This window comes from Aedes albopictus, chromosome 1, assembly GCF_035046485.1.
Source record: "Aedes albopictus strain Foshan chromosome 1, AalbF5, whole genome shotgun sequence".
NCBI classification, from domain to species: Eukaryota; Metazoa; Arthropoda; class Insecta; order Diptera; family Culicidae; genus Aedes; species Aedes albopictus.
The window spans coordinates 295211017-295224641 of NC_085136.1; the positions used below are offsets into that span (position 1 = coordinate 295211017).

Sequence of the window (13625 nt, forward strand, 5' to 3'; positions counted from 1 at the left end):
CCAGCTGTCAAAAGGTGGTTTTAAAAAATCTCTTTGAAATTCATTTTAGGTATCAAAGAGATGTTCTAAAAATCTGAAAAAAATCATAGCGGCTCAGAAAAAGGTGCTCTTTCGTATAAAATCAAAAAATGAATACTTTTTTTTAAATTAAAAAAACCCAATTGACAAATTGAGAGATGAAATTTGTAAAAAAAAACGCGTTCTGGTGAGATTCGAACCCACGACTCTGTATTCGCTGAACAGGCGCTTTAACTAACTAAGCCACAGAACAAGTAATGATTCTGCGGAATAGAAAGCCAAACTGACTCCGAAACCGCACCGTAAACATTTCTGTTTCACAAACTCATCTCACTTGCGGCTTAGATGCCAATCCACATCACACTCCTGTTTGTGCCCACTAATTACAAGTGAGAACGAACTATTTTTTTATGAAGCCGAGACTTACTCTCGCACTCCGCATACCTAGCCACCAGGCAGTTGATATGGTTGATATTCACGGTAAATAACAATTGGAATTTTTCAAAGCTAGTCCGTGATATTTACCTTAAATATTTAAAAAAATAGCGGTTTTTGAGTTTCTTGCAGAACTGATCTAGCCGTACCAGTTTTTCATATACCATATTCTGAGGTTCAGCTTCCTAAATGAGCTGTAGTTGGTTGAATTTAGATATGATGAAATGAAATTTCCAGCACTGTATGGTATCGAACGGTTGGCCACCTGTCTGCATCGGCTGATAGTCAGGATCTGGGAACCCGAACAGCTACCGGAGGAGTGGAAGGAAGGCGTAATCTGCCCCATTCACAAGAAAGGCGACCATTTGGAATGTGAGAACTTCAGGGCGATCACTATTTTGAATGCTGCCTACAAAGTGCTATCCCAGATCATCTTCCGTCGTCTGTCACCTAGAACAAATGAGTTCGTGGGGAGTTATCAAGCCGGCTTCATCGACGGCCGGTCGACAAAGGACCAGATCTTTACCGTACGGCAAATCCTCCAGAAATGCCGTGAATACCAGGTCCCAACGCATCACCTGTTCATCGACTTTAAAGTGGCATACGACAGTATCGACCGCGCAGAGCTATGGAGAATCATGGACGAAAACGGCTTTCCTGGGAAGCTTACCAGACTGATAAGAGAACGATGGACGGTGTGTGGAAGGATTTCTGGTGAACTTTCCAGTTCATTCGAATCTCAACGGGAACTGAGACAAGGTGATGGACTTTCCTGCCTACTATTCAACATCGCTCAGGAAGGTGTTATGCGACGAGCCGGGCTCAACGGCCGGGGTATGATCTTCATGAAATCCGGCCTATTTGTCTGTTTTGCGAATGACATGGATATTATTGCTAGAACATTTGGAACGGTGGCAGAACTGTACACCCGTCTGAAACGTGATGCAGCAAAGGTCGGACTGGTGGTGAATGCGGCTAAGACAAAGTACATGCTGGTAGGTGGGACTGAGAGAGACAGGGCAAACCTTGGCAGCTATGTTACTGTTGGCGCGGTTCAATACCTGGTAACCCTTCTCTGAAGCAATGCCTTCTTGGTGGTTCCGGAGACACGAAGGGTTTGGCGACCATAACTATGTGTTTTAGTGGGTCGAGGAGAGAGCATTCCTGGCTTTTACTATTGTTGTAGAAGACGGCCTTAACCCCACACTACCCTAACCTTCCTGTTAGAGTGTCTGTTGAGCAGATTACCCCCCCTCCCCTATGGTTTAGAAGGAAAAACTAAAAAATACCTGGTAACCCTATAGAGTGGGGACGTCAAAACAATTACAGAGGTAAACAGAATTAAGAGTTCGAGAAGATATACCGCACTGGAAGTGTCGTTATGGTCGTTGAAGTTATACGAAATTAATTGTATTTTTTAGGCGGTTTGAAACCGATTGCGTCGTTAGTTAAATCGTAGTTGAATTGCGGGATGGAAACTATAAATTGGAAGTGAAATTAGTAATTAATTTGATTGATATCCGTTTGAAATAAAATCACCTTTAGTTTAAGCTGATTGACCGAGAAAAGGATTGGTGTCTGCTTTAAAAATTTGTTTCGTGATTGATTAGCCGCAACAGTTACGATAGACGGGAATATTTTCGAGATGGCAGAAGAATTCGTCTACCTCGGTTCCTTGCTAACGGCTGACCATATCGTGAGCCGTGAAATACGGAGGCGCATTACCAGTGGAAGTCGTGCCTTCTACGGGCTCCAGAAGAAACTGCCGCCAAAAAATGTACCATGTACAAGACGCTAATAAGACTGGTGGTTCACTACGGACACGAGACATGGACGGTGCTCGAGGAGGACCTTCAAGCACTGATATGCGATCGACCCCTGGGGCCCTGTTCGATTTCATGCTACGGATGGCTGTTTCTATCTCCTGCACTGATGGAGCTTCGGTGTTGACACGGGTAATGCGTCGAACCCTTGTCGGATCATGGTGTTGGTGGCGTGGCCGACACTTAAAAAAGGTTTCCAAAGTGCTCGAACCAGCGTTTCAACTGTCCAGACGTGTCTTTGACGGGCATCGCAGCATTCATCTTGGTCCCACTACGGCAACGTGAGTCATCGGAGTCAGAGGAGACGGATGTCGCCGGTGTTTGCGGCTTTCTCGCTTTCGTCGACTGAGGAGTCCGCCCACGGTCTTTTGTCCCGTCTACATGAGCGTTTCACTTTCTTCTCGAGAGCCGAATAGCGCTGACGGCCTACGGCTTTGGCTCCTCGTATTTTCGCTCGCTCTATCGCGGCTTTGGCGTTCCTTCGCTCCTCTATCTTCCTCCAGGTATCATGTATGATCCACTGCTTTCTTCGGGTGCGTTGCTCACTAAAATTATTCTCGCCGGTGGTGATGAAGGCGTTTTTGATGGCGGTCCATTGATCTTCTACGCTTCCACCTCTGGAATATTCGCAACACGGTTCTCTAGCTCCTCGGCGAAGGACCTTTTCACCGCAGCGTCTTCCAGTCGGCGTGTGTTGAACCGGCGCCCGATTTTCTCCTCCTGTAGTTGGATCCTGGCAATGCGCAGTCGGATCTCATCGATTAGGAGATGATGGTCGGACACAATGTCGGCGCTACGTATGTTCTGCATGTCAAGAAGGCTCCATCTTCATTTTCGGCTGATGCAGATGTGGTCGATTTGATTTTCCGTGACGCCATCAAGGGAAACCCATGTCACTTTGTGCACTGGTCGATGAGGAAAGAGCGATCCCGCAATCACCATGTCATTATTGCCACAAAACTCTGCAAACAGCTCTCCGTTTTCGCTCATTTCTCCGAGACCATGGCGTCCCATGACGCGCACATAGTCCGAGTTGCCGGAACCAACCTTGGCGTTGAAGTCGCCTATGAGGATCTTGATATCACCTTTCGGAATCTTGTCCACGACAGCATTCAGTTGACTGTAAAAGTTCTCTTTATCTTGTAATTCGGTACCATCGGTTGGCGCGTAACATTGGATCATGGTAAGGTTTCGAACCTGTGTTCTGAATCTGACTACAATTATCCTCCCATTAATAGGTTCCCACTTCATGAGCGCTGCGTGGGCGTGAGCGCTGAGCAGGAAACCAACTCCACGGTGGCGAGGAGCGTGTTTACCTCGTAAGCCAGAGTATATCAGAATTTGACCCGACGCCAATCTGTGTTCTCCAAAGTTCGGCCAACGGACTTCGCTCAGTCCTAGGATCTCAAGCTTCATACAGCATGCCTCATTGGCTAGTTGTGCCAGTTTACCCTGCTGGGCTAGGGTTAATACATTCCAAGTTCCAATTCTTGTCCGTTGTTTCGCGCTGAAAGTCGTTGCCGTTGAATCAGTTCGTAATCTTTCATTTTCGGTTTCATTAACGGTTTTTTGGGTTTCGGAAACAGTAGGTTGTTGGCCTAAGGTCCCCTATTACTGTGGTGGGGCTGCCACCTTAGGTATAGCTTCCGGTGGAGGGGCATTTTATATTCAGCCGCTGGATGCCAGAACAGACGCTGTTTGAGTCTCACCTTCTTGGTGAACAGACGCTCGAGACGTACCTCCTCAATCTAGCTGAAGTCAGAAGGGCAACAGTACCCAGGCTGCAGTACCAGTTAAGCACACAACTCTTAGCTGGCGGTCTTTGTCATCGCTTGACCCGTGGAAGCATGAGGTAGGAACTTGTGAGGACCAGAGCTATGTTGGACGCTCTTCTTTTCGACTCACCGTTTTGCAGCCCAAATTATGGGCTATAGCCCATAGCCCGTAGGTACAGCCTACGGTTATGCAACTGACGTCACTATTTCAGTTACCTAAGATCGTTCGCAATGCTGTTTTATTTTGTATGGCGAGTTTTAAAATTTTTAAAACTCGCCATACAAAATAAAACAGCATTGCGAACGGCCTAAGAACACCAGTAAAGCCTGTCCACGTTAAATTTCGAACACCTAAAAACTGCGGAATCTCGAAAACGGTGTAACCAACTTCATACAAAATATCACTGAAACATGATGTTATGGTCAAAGGAAAATTGAAAAATGTACATTGGGTATATCTTTAGTTTATGGCATCAGTAGAGACATTATAGTGGTCCGATCGAAATATCAAATTTAAGGGCCCTATTTTCCAAATTTCTTTGCTTTTTCTCACAAGTATGCGTTTTCTGGCATGTTTTTTTGTTCTTGAATGTTTCTCATAGCATATACTTTTGATTCCAAACGAAGGAGTTTAAACAATCATCAATTCAGTATAATTATGAACAATACAAATTTAATGAAATTTGAACTTTTTCACTTATTATACAATAGATTGACGTGATTCGATGATTTTTTGAAAACTTACAGCGATAAATCAAAACATGAACATGGTTCGGTACAGGAAGGCTAGTGCTTCTTCAAGGTGGCAATTTTTGGTCCTAGAAATGTATATTCTTGCCATACCATCTCTGGTTTAAGAGGCATACGAAAAATCGATTTCTTTATCATTCTTAACGTGCAGACATAACAATCTTGATTCTGGTTGTAGAAATAAACATCCTTTAACTCGTAAGAAATTCGACAGGACTAGTACTTCAAAATAAACCCATTTCAGGAATCGTTGGTGGTACAATACAATTTATTTTTGATGATACAGGACCACACTTTCTTATATTTTTATCGCATTTTTACAAAATCCATTTCATCACTTTTTTTCAAAACGTCATAACTTTACCGCACATCAACCGATTTGAATGAACTAAAGCTTTTCTTCTAGATTAAGGATTAAATTAATCAGGAAGCACCAACATTTGCATATTTTGCCACTGGACTGCTTGTGATACCAACGACTTGGTGTCCGAAATTTAACGTGGACAGGCTTTAGTGTAAAAAAGATAACTTGTGGTTCGCAATGTCTATTTGCGCCACCTTAGTAGAATGTAAACACGTTGGTATAACACCTCCTAAGGGAACCGACACTCGGGACGTGTACCTCTTCCACAAAACTGAAGTCAGAAGGACAAACGTATCCATGCTGCACTACTAGCTAAGTACATAACTCTTAGCTGGTGGTCCAGGGTCGAGCTGGATTGATTTTGGACTAAACCATTCAGGAGAATTGATGTCACCTGATGCAGAGTTCACTCAATGTCCTCCAAAAACGTACTAAACAATCTCTTTCATTTTCTCCTCGTACAGGTTCGTTTCGCTGGCAGTGGCACCGCTTGGGGAACGATTTGTGCCGACGGATGGTCACTTCTGGAGGGCAACGTGGTGTGCCGACAGCTCGGACTGGGCTATGCAAATGATGCCATCCAGACGGATTATTTCGGTGGTTCCAACCGGAGTGAAATCCTTCTCAGCGGAACGGAATGCTACGGCAACGAAACCAGCTTGGGTGATTGTTTGCACCACGAGGTCGGGTGGCACAGCAGCTGCAGCGAACGGGGGACACATGTGGCTGCCGTCACGTGTGTGGATGTGATGGCCGACCTGGCGTTTGACCACGTGGAAATGGAACAGTCGCTGCACCTGGAGGACCGCTTGATGTATCTGCTGCAGTGTGCCATGGAGGAGAACTGTGTGGCGTCGCAGGCGTACGAAATCCAAAGGGACAACCCCAATTGGCACCTGGAGACGAGGCGGTTGATGAAATTTACTGCCCGGGTGCTGAACACGGGGACGGCCGATTTCCGTCCACACATTCCGAAGCACCTGTGGGAGTGGCATCTGTGCCATATGTAAGAGGGGTGATTTATGACCGTGGGGGTTGATGTTTGATGACTTAGTTGAGTTGACATTTTTTTTTCGTTTGGTTCCCGAGCAGAAGAGAATAATAGCAGCATAACAAAATGCGTTATTTTGGCAAAATAACTGCATAATGGAATTAGCTATTTTTATGTTATTAACATAACATATTGAGTTATAAACTTGCCTGTCATAAGCGGCAAAATAACAAGTCACATAACAAAAATTTGTTCCTGGAAAATCATTATAATAACATGTTTTGTTAGTGTCAATAACAACTTAATAGCAGTGAATTTGGGAAATATTTCAAAAACAAATTTTGATATTAAAGAGTTATTGATAACATCCCGAAAGCAAAATTAGTTATGATATCAAACAATTGCACATGCTGTTGAATAGGATGCTAAAGTGGAGGCGATATGCGTACACTTTACCCGTGGTTAAATAAAAGCATGTACGCATATGGCCTCCACATTAGCATCCTTTTCTACATCATATATGACTTCGTGTTGGCTGAGAATGCTATACATATTTAGACCAGCAGGAGCTTAAGTTCCTCTCTTCCCTCATAGGCGTATTTTAAACTATTAATGTAATCTTTTACCACAACTATTAATGTAATCTTTAACCACAAATAGGTAGATCCGACTTCATCCTCTGGAACGACAGGGAAAACATGTGAAAATATAAAATATTTCTGAAAAATCCCATTCAAAACCAAATTTTGGATTCAGCTGTCTGTATTAGCTTCGTTCAAACAAGTTTACTAAATTAGTTTGACATTTTTATAATTGAAATTCTCATGTCAAATGCGGAATCTGGAACGTTCCTTTCAAACCCCACCTTCAATATCGTCGCTATGTTCACGTTTTGATGTATGTAGGGTGCTGCACCACTTGGGCAGTGGCTAATATTTTGGGAACTTTTCAGCTACAACTCATTCAATTTCAAACCTCGCGGCGCCCAGCAGGGACTTTGTTTTGTACACATTACAGCACCTCCATATCACGTAATATACCACACCTCTTAACAAATATGATACCGTAGGCATAACTTGCGGAATACTGTAAATAACGTTGTTGAATGACGTAGGATTTATTTCAAAACTTGTTCAAGTTTTGATAGCAATAGCATAAAGTATTGGTACACTCTCAATAATACAATAATAATCAAACTTGTTCCACAACAAAATGTAATATTGAAATATTATTTAATGGCTGTATACCAATAGCTTGGTCATAACAAAATAAGATTGTCCAACAAAACATGTTATGGAAACGTAATGCCTTGATAATACAATAATAACAAAACGAGATATAAAAACAGGTTTTGTAATTTCGTAGTTATTAATTTGATATTCCCCTCTGCTCGGGTTCCCTCCACAGGCACTACCACAGTATGGAGGTGTTTGCCACGTTCGACATTTTCAACGGGCAAGGGGTAAAGGTGGCCGAGGGCCATAAGGCTTCGTTTTGTTTGGAGGACAACCAGTGCCTTCCGGGAACGGAACCCAAATACGCTTGTGCCAACTATGGAGATCAAGGTAAGGGTGATTGATTGTGCATTGCAAAATGTTTGAAGGTTTGTGATTCAGCGTGTAAGAAGTGACTAAGAAATAAAAAAAAATACATAAAGTACAAGACACACGGCACAGTCTTGTTTTAAGAAAGATAAAAAGTGGTTTATTACGATTAAAATATGTACTGATATCCTATTAGACAAAACGAAGAAATTAGAAGAAAAAGAAATAAAAAATACATAATAGAAGGTATACGATAAAAGATAAAAGTAGGAAACAAAAAAGAAGATAAAAGATAGAAGATATGAGTTGTAATGTGAAAAATGATAGATTGACATTCAAAGAAACATAACAGAAGATAGAGAATCAACGAAGAACACAACAAATTTAAGCTTGAAGATTAATTTCTCTATTTGTTTACAGGAATCTCCGTGAACTGCGCCGACATCTACCGGCACAACATCGACTGCCAGTGGGTGGACATCAGCGAGCTCGATTTCGGCCTGTACACCCTCCGGGTGGCCATCAATCCCGAGTTCAAGGTACCGGAGATGAGCTACGACAATAATGCAGCCATCTGCAGCTTACTGTACACGGAGACCTATGCCCGGGCGTACGATTGCAAAATTACGCGACCATAGAGTGGTCCCGGCGGAATTGAAAAGCATGTTGGTTGGTAGGTTGGTTTGTTGGAAAATAAACATTACATTAACAGCGCACAGTGCAGCCTAGTGCAGTGCGGGCGGGTGTCTGCCTCTTCATTAGGTTTAATTGAGTTTGAAATTAGTTAGCGGACGGGTGCGAATTTTCTGCCGGTCCGGCTTTTGCGATGATGACCTCCTGCGGGCTGGGCTGTGGCTGTGGTAATGAAGTTAGAAGCAAGACACTAATTACCAGCCGACTGGGAATGGACAGATGCTGTTTGTCCGTTAATGGGGCAAAGGGAAGAGTTATAGTTCAAATAGTAGAACGAAATGAGCAAGGTTAAGGTTTTTAAATGCTCAGTTCTTGAGCAGTTAAAGAAAAGTTTTTCGAAGTGCAAACCGATTTCAAATCGGCTTCAACGTGAAATCAAGTTTTAATCGGAATTCCACCAAGGGTTTCTTGATGATTTTTTTCAGGAAGTTCTTCATAAATTCTTCCTGGTATTTATTCAAGAATTTTACAGCCATCATTTTGGATTTTAGGCCACCATCATGGTTATTCTGGTTGCCATTTATGGACTCCGGATATTCTTGCTATACCAAATATACCCATATGGCATGGTTTTAGGGCCTTAAACTTCATTAAACAGCCACCATTTTGAATGTTGAGCCGCCATTTTGGATTTTGGACCACCATCTTGGATATTTTGTCGCCATTTTAAGCTCCGGACATCTCATCCATACCAATTTCATGGTTTTAGGGCCTAAAACTCCATTAAACAGCCGCCATCTTGAATTTTTGGCTCCCATCGCGGATTTTAAACCCAAGATGGCGGTGGCCATCCTGGTGGCCATTTTTGGACTCTGGACATTTTCCCTACACCAAATATACTAATATTGCATTGTTCTGGTGCCTAAAACATCATCAAACAGCTTCCATCTTGAATTTTGAGCCGCCATCTTGGATATTCTGGTCACCATTTTTGGATTCCGTACATCTCCTCCATACCAAATCAGGTAAAACATTTAAATAGGTCCTATCTGCATTTGAGAGGTTCACTTTCTCTTTCAATTATTGCAATGTAATGGTACACTTTTCAACTATTTTTGCAGTACAAACCTAAAGACGATTGTTTTGACCATCGTTCAATGCAAGGAGACAATCATAATACAAATTAACAGCTGAGATATTTACAAAAGAGGGGGCATCCAAAGATGCAGATAGGACCTTTAGACATGTTTGGCCTGAAACATACTCATACATGGTTTTGGGGCCTAAAACTCAATCAAACAGCAGCTATCTTGAATTTTGAGCCGCCATCTTGGATTTTAGACTGCCATCTTTGATATTCTGATGGTCATTTTTGGACTTCAGACAACTTCCCCTTAGCAAATATATCGCATGGTTGTGGAGCCTAAAACAGTATTAAACAGCCACCATCTCGAATTTGGATCCGCTATCTTGAATATTAGGCTGCCATTTTAAATTTTGGACTGACATAATTGAATTTCTGGTCTCCAGTGTGATTTGTGCACAAAATTACCGCTAAAAGTTACAAAAACCGCCGCAGTTTGATATGTAGCATGATGTGACTTGGTTCAGTTTTGTATACGGCAAGTTCTACCGGTGCTGGTCCGGATCATTCAAATGGTCATAACTCCGGAACGCCTTGACCGATACCGGTACCAATTTTAATAGCAAACAATGCGGTAAAATTCCCGTTCGATTCGAGCTATAATACGAAAAATCGGCCAATGGGAAGTGCTTTAAAAATGAGTGACCTTTTTGTACACAGACATACATATACACACACAGACATCCCCTCAATTCGTCGAACTGAGTTTATTGCTATGTAACTTGACCCTCCAAGTCTTCTATCAAAAATTAATTTTTTGAGTACACCAAGGATGGCAAAACACGTAATCTAGAGATTCCTGCAGAAGTTCATTCAAAGATTTCTCCAGGAATTCATGCAAGTATTCCTTAATTTATTCCCTCATAAATATCTGCGCCATTTTTTTGTGCATATTCCTTAGAATTTCTCCGAGGATTCTTCAAGAAACTTATTCAAAAATTTCTTCAGACATATCTAACGAATTTCTTATGCTTCTTTGCAGTAGCTTATCAAGACGTTTATCCAGGAATTTCCAGCTTATCAAGACGTTTATCCAGGAATTTCATCAGGAATACTTTCAGAAAATCCCCCAAGAGTTTTAATTAAGGATTTTTCCGATAATTTTCAAAAAAAAATATATCTCAATAAACTGTCCTTTGAAAATTTCTTTAGAAATCACTTAAGACTCAAAGTAAATTATTTCAGAAGTTCCTGCTCAAATTTCTCCGTGGATTTTATTTAGAAATTGTTCCTGAGATTCCACCAGATATACCTTCAGAGATTTCGGATGGAATTGTTGCAAATATTTCTTACGCGATTTTTTCGAAAGTTCTTCCAGAAAAAAATACTGAAGGAATTCTTAGAAGAAACCTTGAGGAAATTTCTGAAGAAATCTCAGGAAGATTATCTGCAGGAATCCTTAAAAAAACTCCTGATGATGTCTTAAAAAAATTCTAGAAATAATACTTGAAAAAAAAAATGAAAAGGTTTCCAGATCAAAAATTGTGAAACAATTTCGGAAGTTATCCACGGAACAATTTCTGACTGAATTCTTAAAAAAGACACGGACATCGTCTTCAGCCAGAGGCTGTACAGACTGAACGAAACTAAACACTCATTTCTGAGGGATCCTTGGAGGATTTTTTGAAGGATTCCTTGGAAGAACTCCAGAGATACCTTCGGAGGAAATCTCTGAAGAATTTCTTATACAATTATTCCTCCAGAAATAAGTTTATCCTAAAGCACCACCTGTACAAATTTCTGAAGGAAATCCACCAGAGCATGAGCATGAGCATTGGTGACCGTACACTTCGTAGTTGCTACTCCGTGATTGACCAGAGCTAGCGGAATTGCACAGAGAACCAATAGATGGGGCTTGGGATTAGCGCACCTTCCTCAATGTACACGTACCGAGAGCTCAAACTTTTTTGGGTCAATAACGGCGCCGGCCACGTCCTTACGGTCTACCGGGGAAGGGAAGGAATGTTAGTTTGACAACCGTTGCTACTAGAGGTTGTATGTACTACTGGACCCTCCACAGTTGTTACGGGAAGGAGTTTTTGTTAGTTGGCGGGATCAATAGTTACATAAATCAGGATTCGCTTTGGTAAGCGATTTAATGCATGTAACCGTGAGCATACACAAAACACATATACACAGAGTTGTGTCACCTCACAGTTAGGAAGAATGGTGAGTCCTTTAAAATTCTGAGTAGGAATCTAGAGAATGTCTTATGAAACGAAAGAGATCTTGCGTCACCTCGCAATTTAGAGAACTGGTGAACCAATACGCAGTGATACTTGCCTCTGATACCATGGACTCGATACAATGAGACAAAACTCTGTGCCGACACCATCAGTGGCGTACCGCACAATTCAAGGGAAGAAATACTGAAACATATTGTAAAACAAAAAACTAAGGTCAGCACCTTGAAGTGCCGGACTGTACAATAATATAGGGAAATTTCATTGAAAAAAATGTGTTTAGCGAGAATTTTGGCCGACGAACTTTACAGTTCTTGCTGCGTAAATTCTTGAAAGATTGATATGAGTAATATATACAAACTTTAATAAATAAATAATTAAAAAATTGTATGTACAAACAGAACTAGGTAGAGGAAGTGATAATTTGTGACAAGATGCAATTTTGGAAATTGACGAAAACAAAACACATGTCGACACTCATGGTGATGAACTATACAAATTCGATGAAAGATTATTGAACAGATACATACACACATACATTAAAATTAGACACAAGCTATCATCTATTTTGAATCAAGAAGTTAATGAAAATAGAGGCAATATAGAGGAGAGAAACAACAAGGAACAAACTCACCGGATTATCCCCTGCAGCACACCAGAAAGTCCCTCAGGCTATCACGCATGTTCACTCGTTCAAGCCACTCGCTGGATCTTCCGTTTTCTAGCTACTATGTTAAAGTGCCCTTGATAACGCGCGACACGAACTCAATATCTTTTGAACGGAATGACGCAGCAACATTCTCAGCGCTCGAAAATGCGCGTTTTTGGAAGCTCTAAAAGTGATTTCTGGGCGACTTTAACGAGAAATTTAAAACAAAAAAGATAAAGCAATAAAACGATTTGTTCTAGCGTCACCCTATGAAAACTATGGGAAAATGCTCCAAATTTGGTCAAAACAGTTTAAACCCTTTATCCTTTTTGTTTCAAACCTCTCATCAAAGCTGTCCGAGAACCAGTTTAAAAGCTTTAAATAAAAAACGCACAATATCGTGCAATTTCTGAAGGAAATCCACCAGAAACAAAAAAAAAAAACATAACGAAATTCTTTAGAGAGCCACTGAAATAATTCTGATAAAACTTTGAATTTTTGAAGGTTTCTGTGTATACCTAAACAACTGGAGCACTCTCTGCAGCTATTCATATTTTTTAAGCAATAGCTTGAACAATTCTTTGAGGAATGATAAACAAAAGATTTTGAAGTGAAGTTTGCAGAAGTGCTGAGAGAACCTTTGGAGAAGTTCTTTAAGTATACCTGGAAAAAAATGAAGGGATCCCTGAAAAAAAGGTCTGAATAAATCAACTTCTGATCATCACGACAAATTCCTGAAAGAACTTCTAGACGAATTTCTTGGGAATTTTCTAGAGGAATATTCTAATAAATACCTGAGAGAATCCTTGAATATAATAATTTAACATTTTTTTAAAGAAATATTTGAAGAAATGCATTAATCTGTAGAAATTCTCGAAGGAGTTTATTGAAAAAATCTCCGAAGGAATGCCAGGAGGTATTTCTAAAGGAATTTCTGATGAAAATGGATAAATTTTAGGATGAATCGTCTGAGAAATTTCTCGAGAATAACACCCAAGGAAAAATATTAAAGGAATTCCTAAATTAATCTATGTAGGAATCTTTGAAGAAGTTTTCAAAGAAATGCATGGACAGGGATGGATACTAAAGAGATAATAGGAGGCATTTATGCTGAAATCCAAAATCATTTTTGTTGTACAAGAGTGGAACAAACCATTCTTAAGCCAACTTTAGCTTCAGAAGCTGTTGTTCGGCTAGTTGTGTTTCTTGGGTAGGAAATCCTGCGAGAATCTTTTCTTCATAAACATTCCGGAAAAAATTGGATAATTTCTGAAAAATAAAAATACCTGTCTGGAGGAAATCTTGGAGAAAACTCT

At 40.9% G+C, this 13625-nt stretch overlaps 2 protein-coding genes across 4 annotated transcripts in view; both read left to right on the plus strand.

Moving 5' to 3' along the window:
- LOC134283941 (lysyl oxidase homolog 2A-like) overlaps window positions 1-8439 on the plus strand; it is a 16539-nt gene extending 8100 nt beyond the window's left edge. Inside the window, exons 2-4 of the mRNA XM_062847832.1 lie at window positions 5630-6171; window positions 7564-7721; window positions 8121-8439. Coding sequence (XP_062703816.1) covers window positions 5630-6171; window positions 7564-7721; window positions 8121-8338 — 918 coding nt within the window. The 3' untranslated portion in view covers window positions 8339-8439. The remainder of the gene's footprint in view (window positions 1-5629; window positions 6172-7563; window positions 7722-8120) is intronic.
- LOC134285708 (cGMP-specific 3',5'-cyclic phosphodiesterase-like) overlaps window positions 1-13625 on the plus strand; it is a 425298-nt gene that overhangs the window by 133621 nt on the left and 278052 nt on the right. The gene's annotated exons all lie outside the window — the stretch shown is intronic.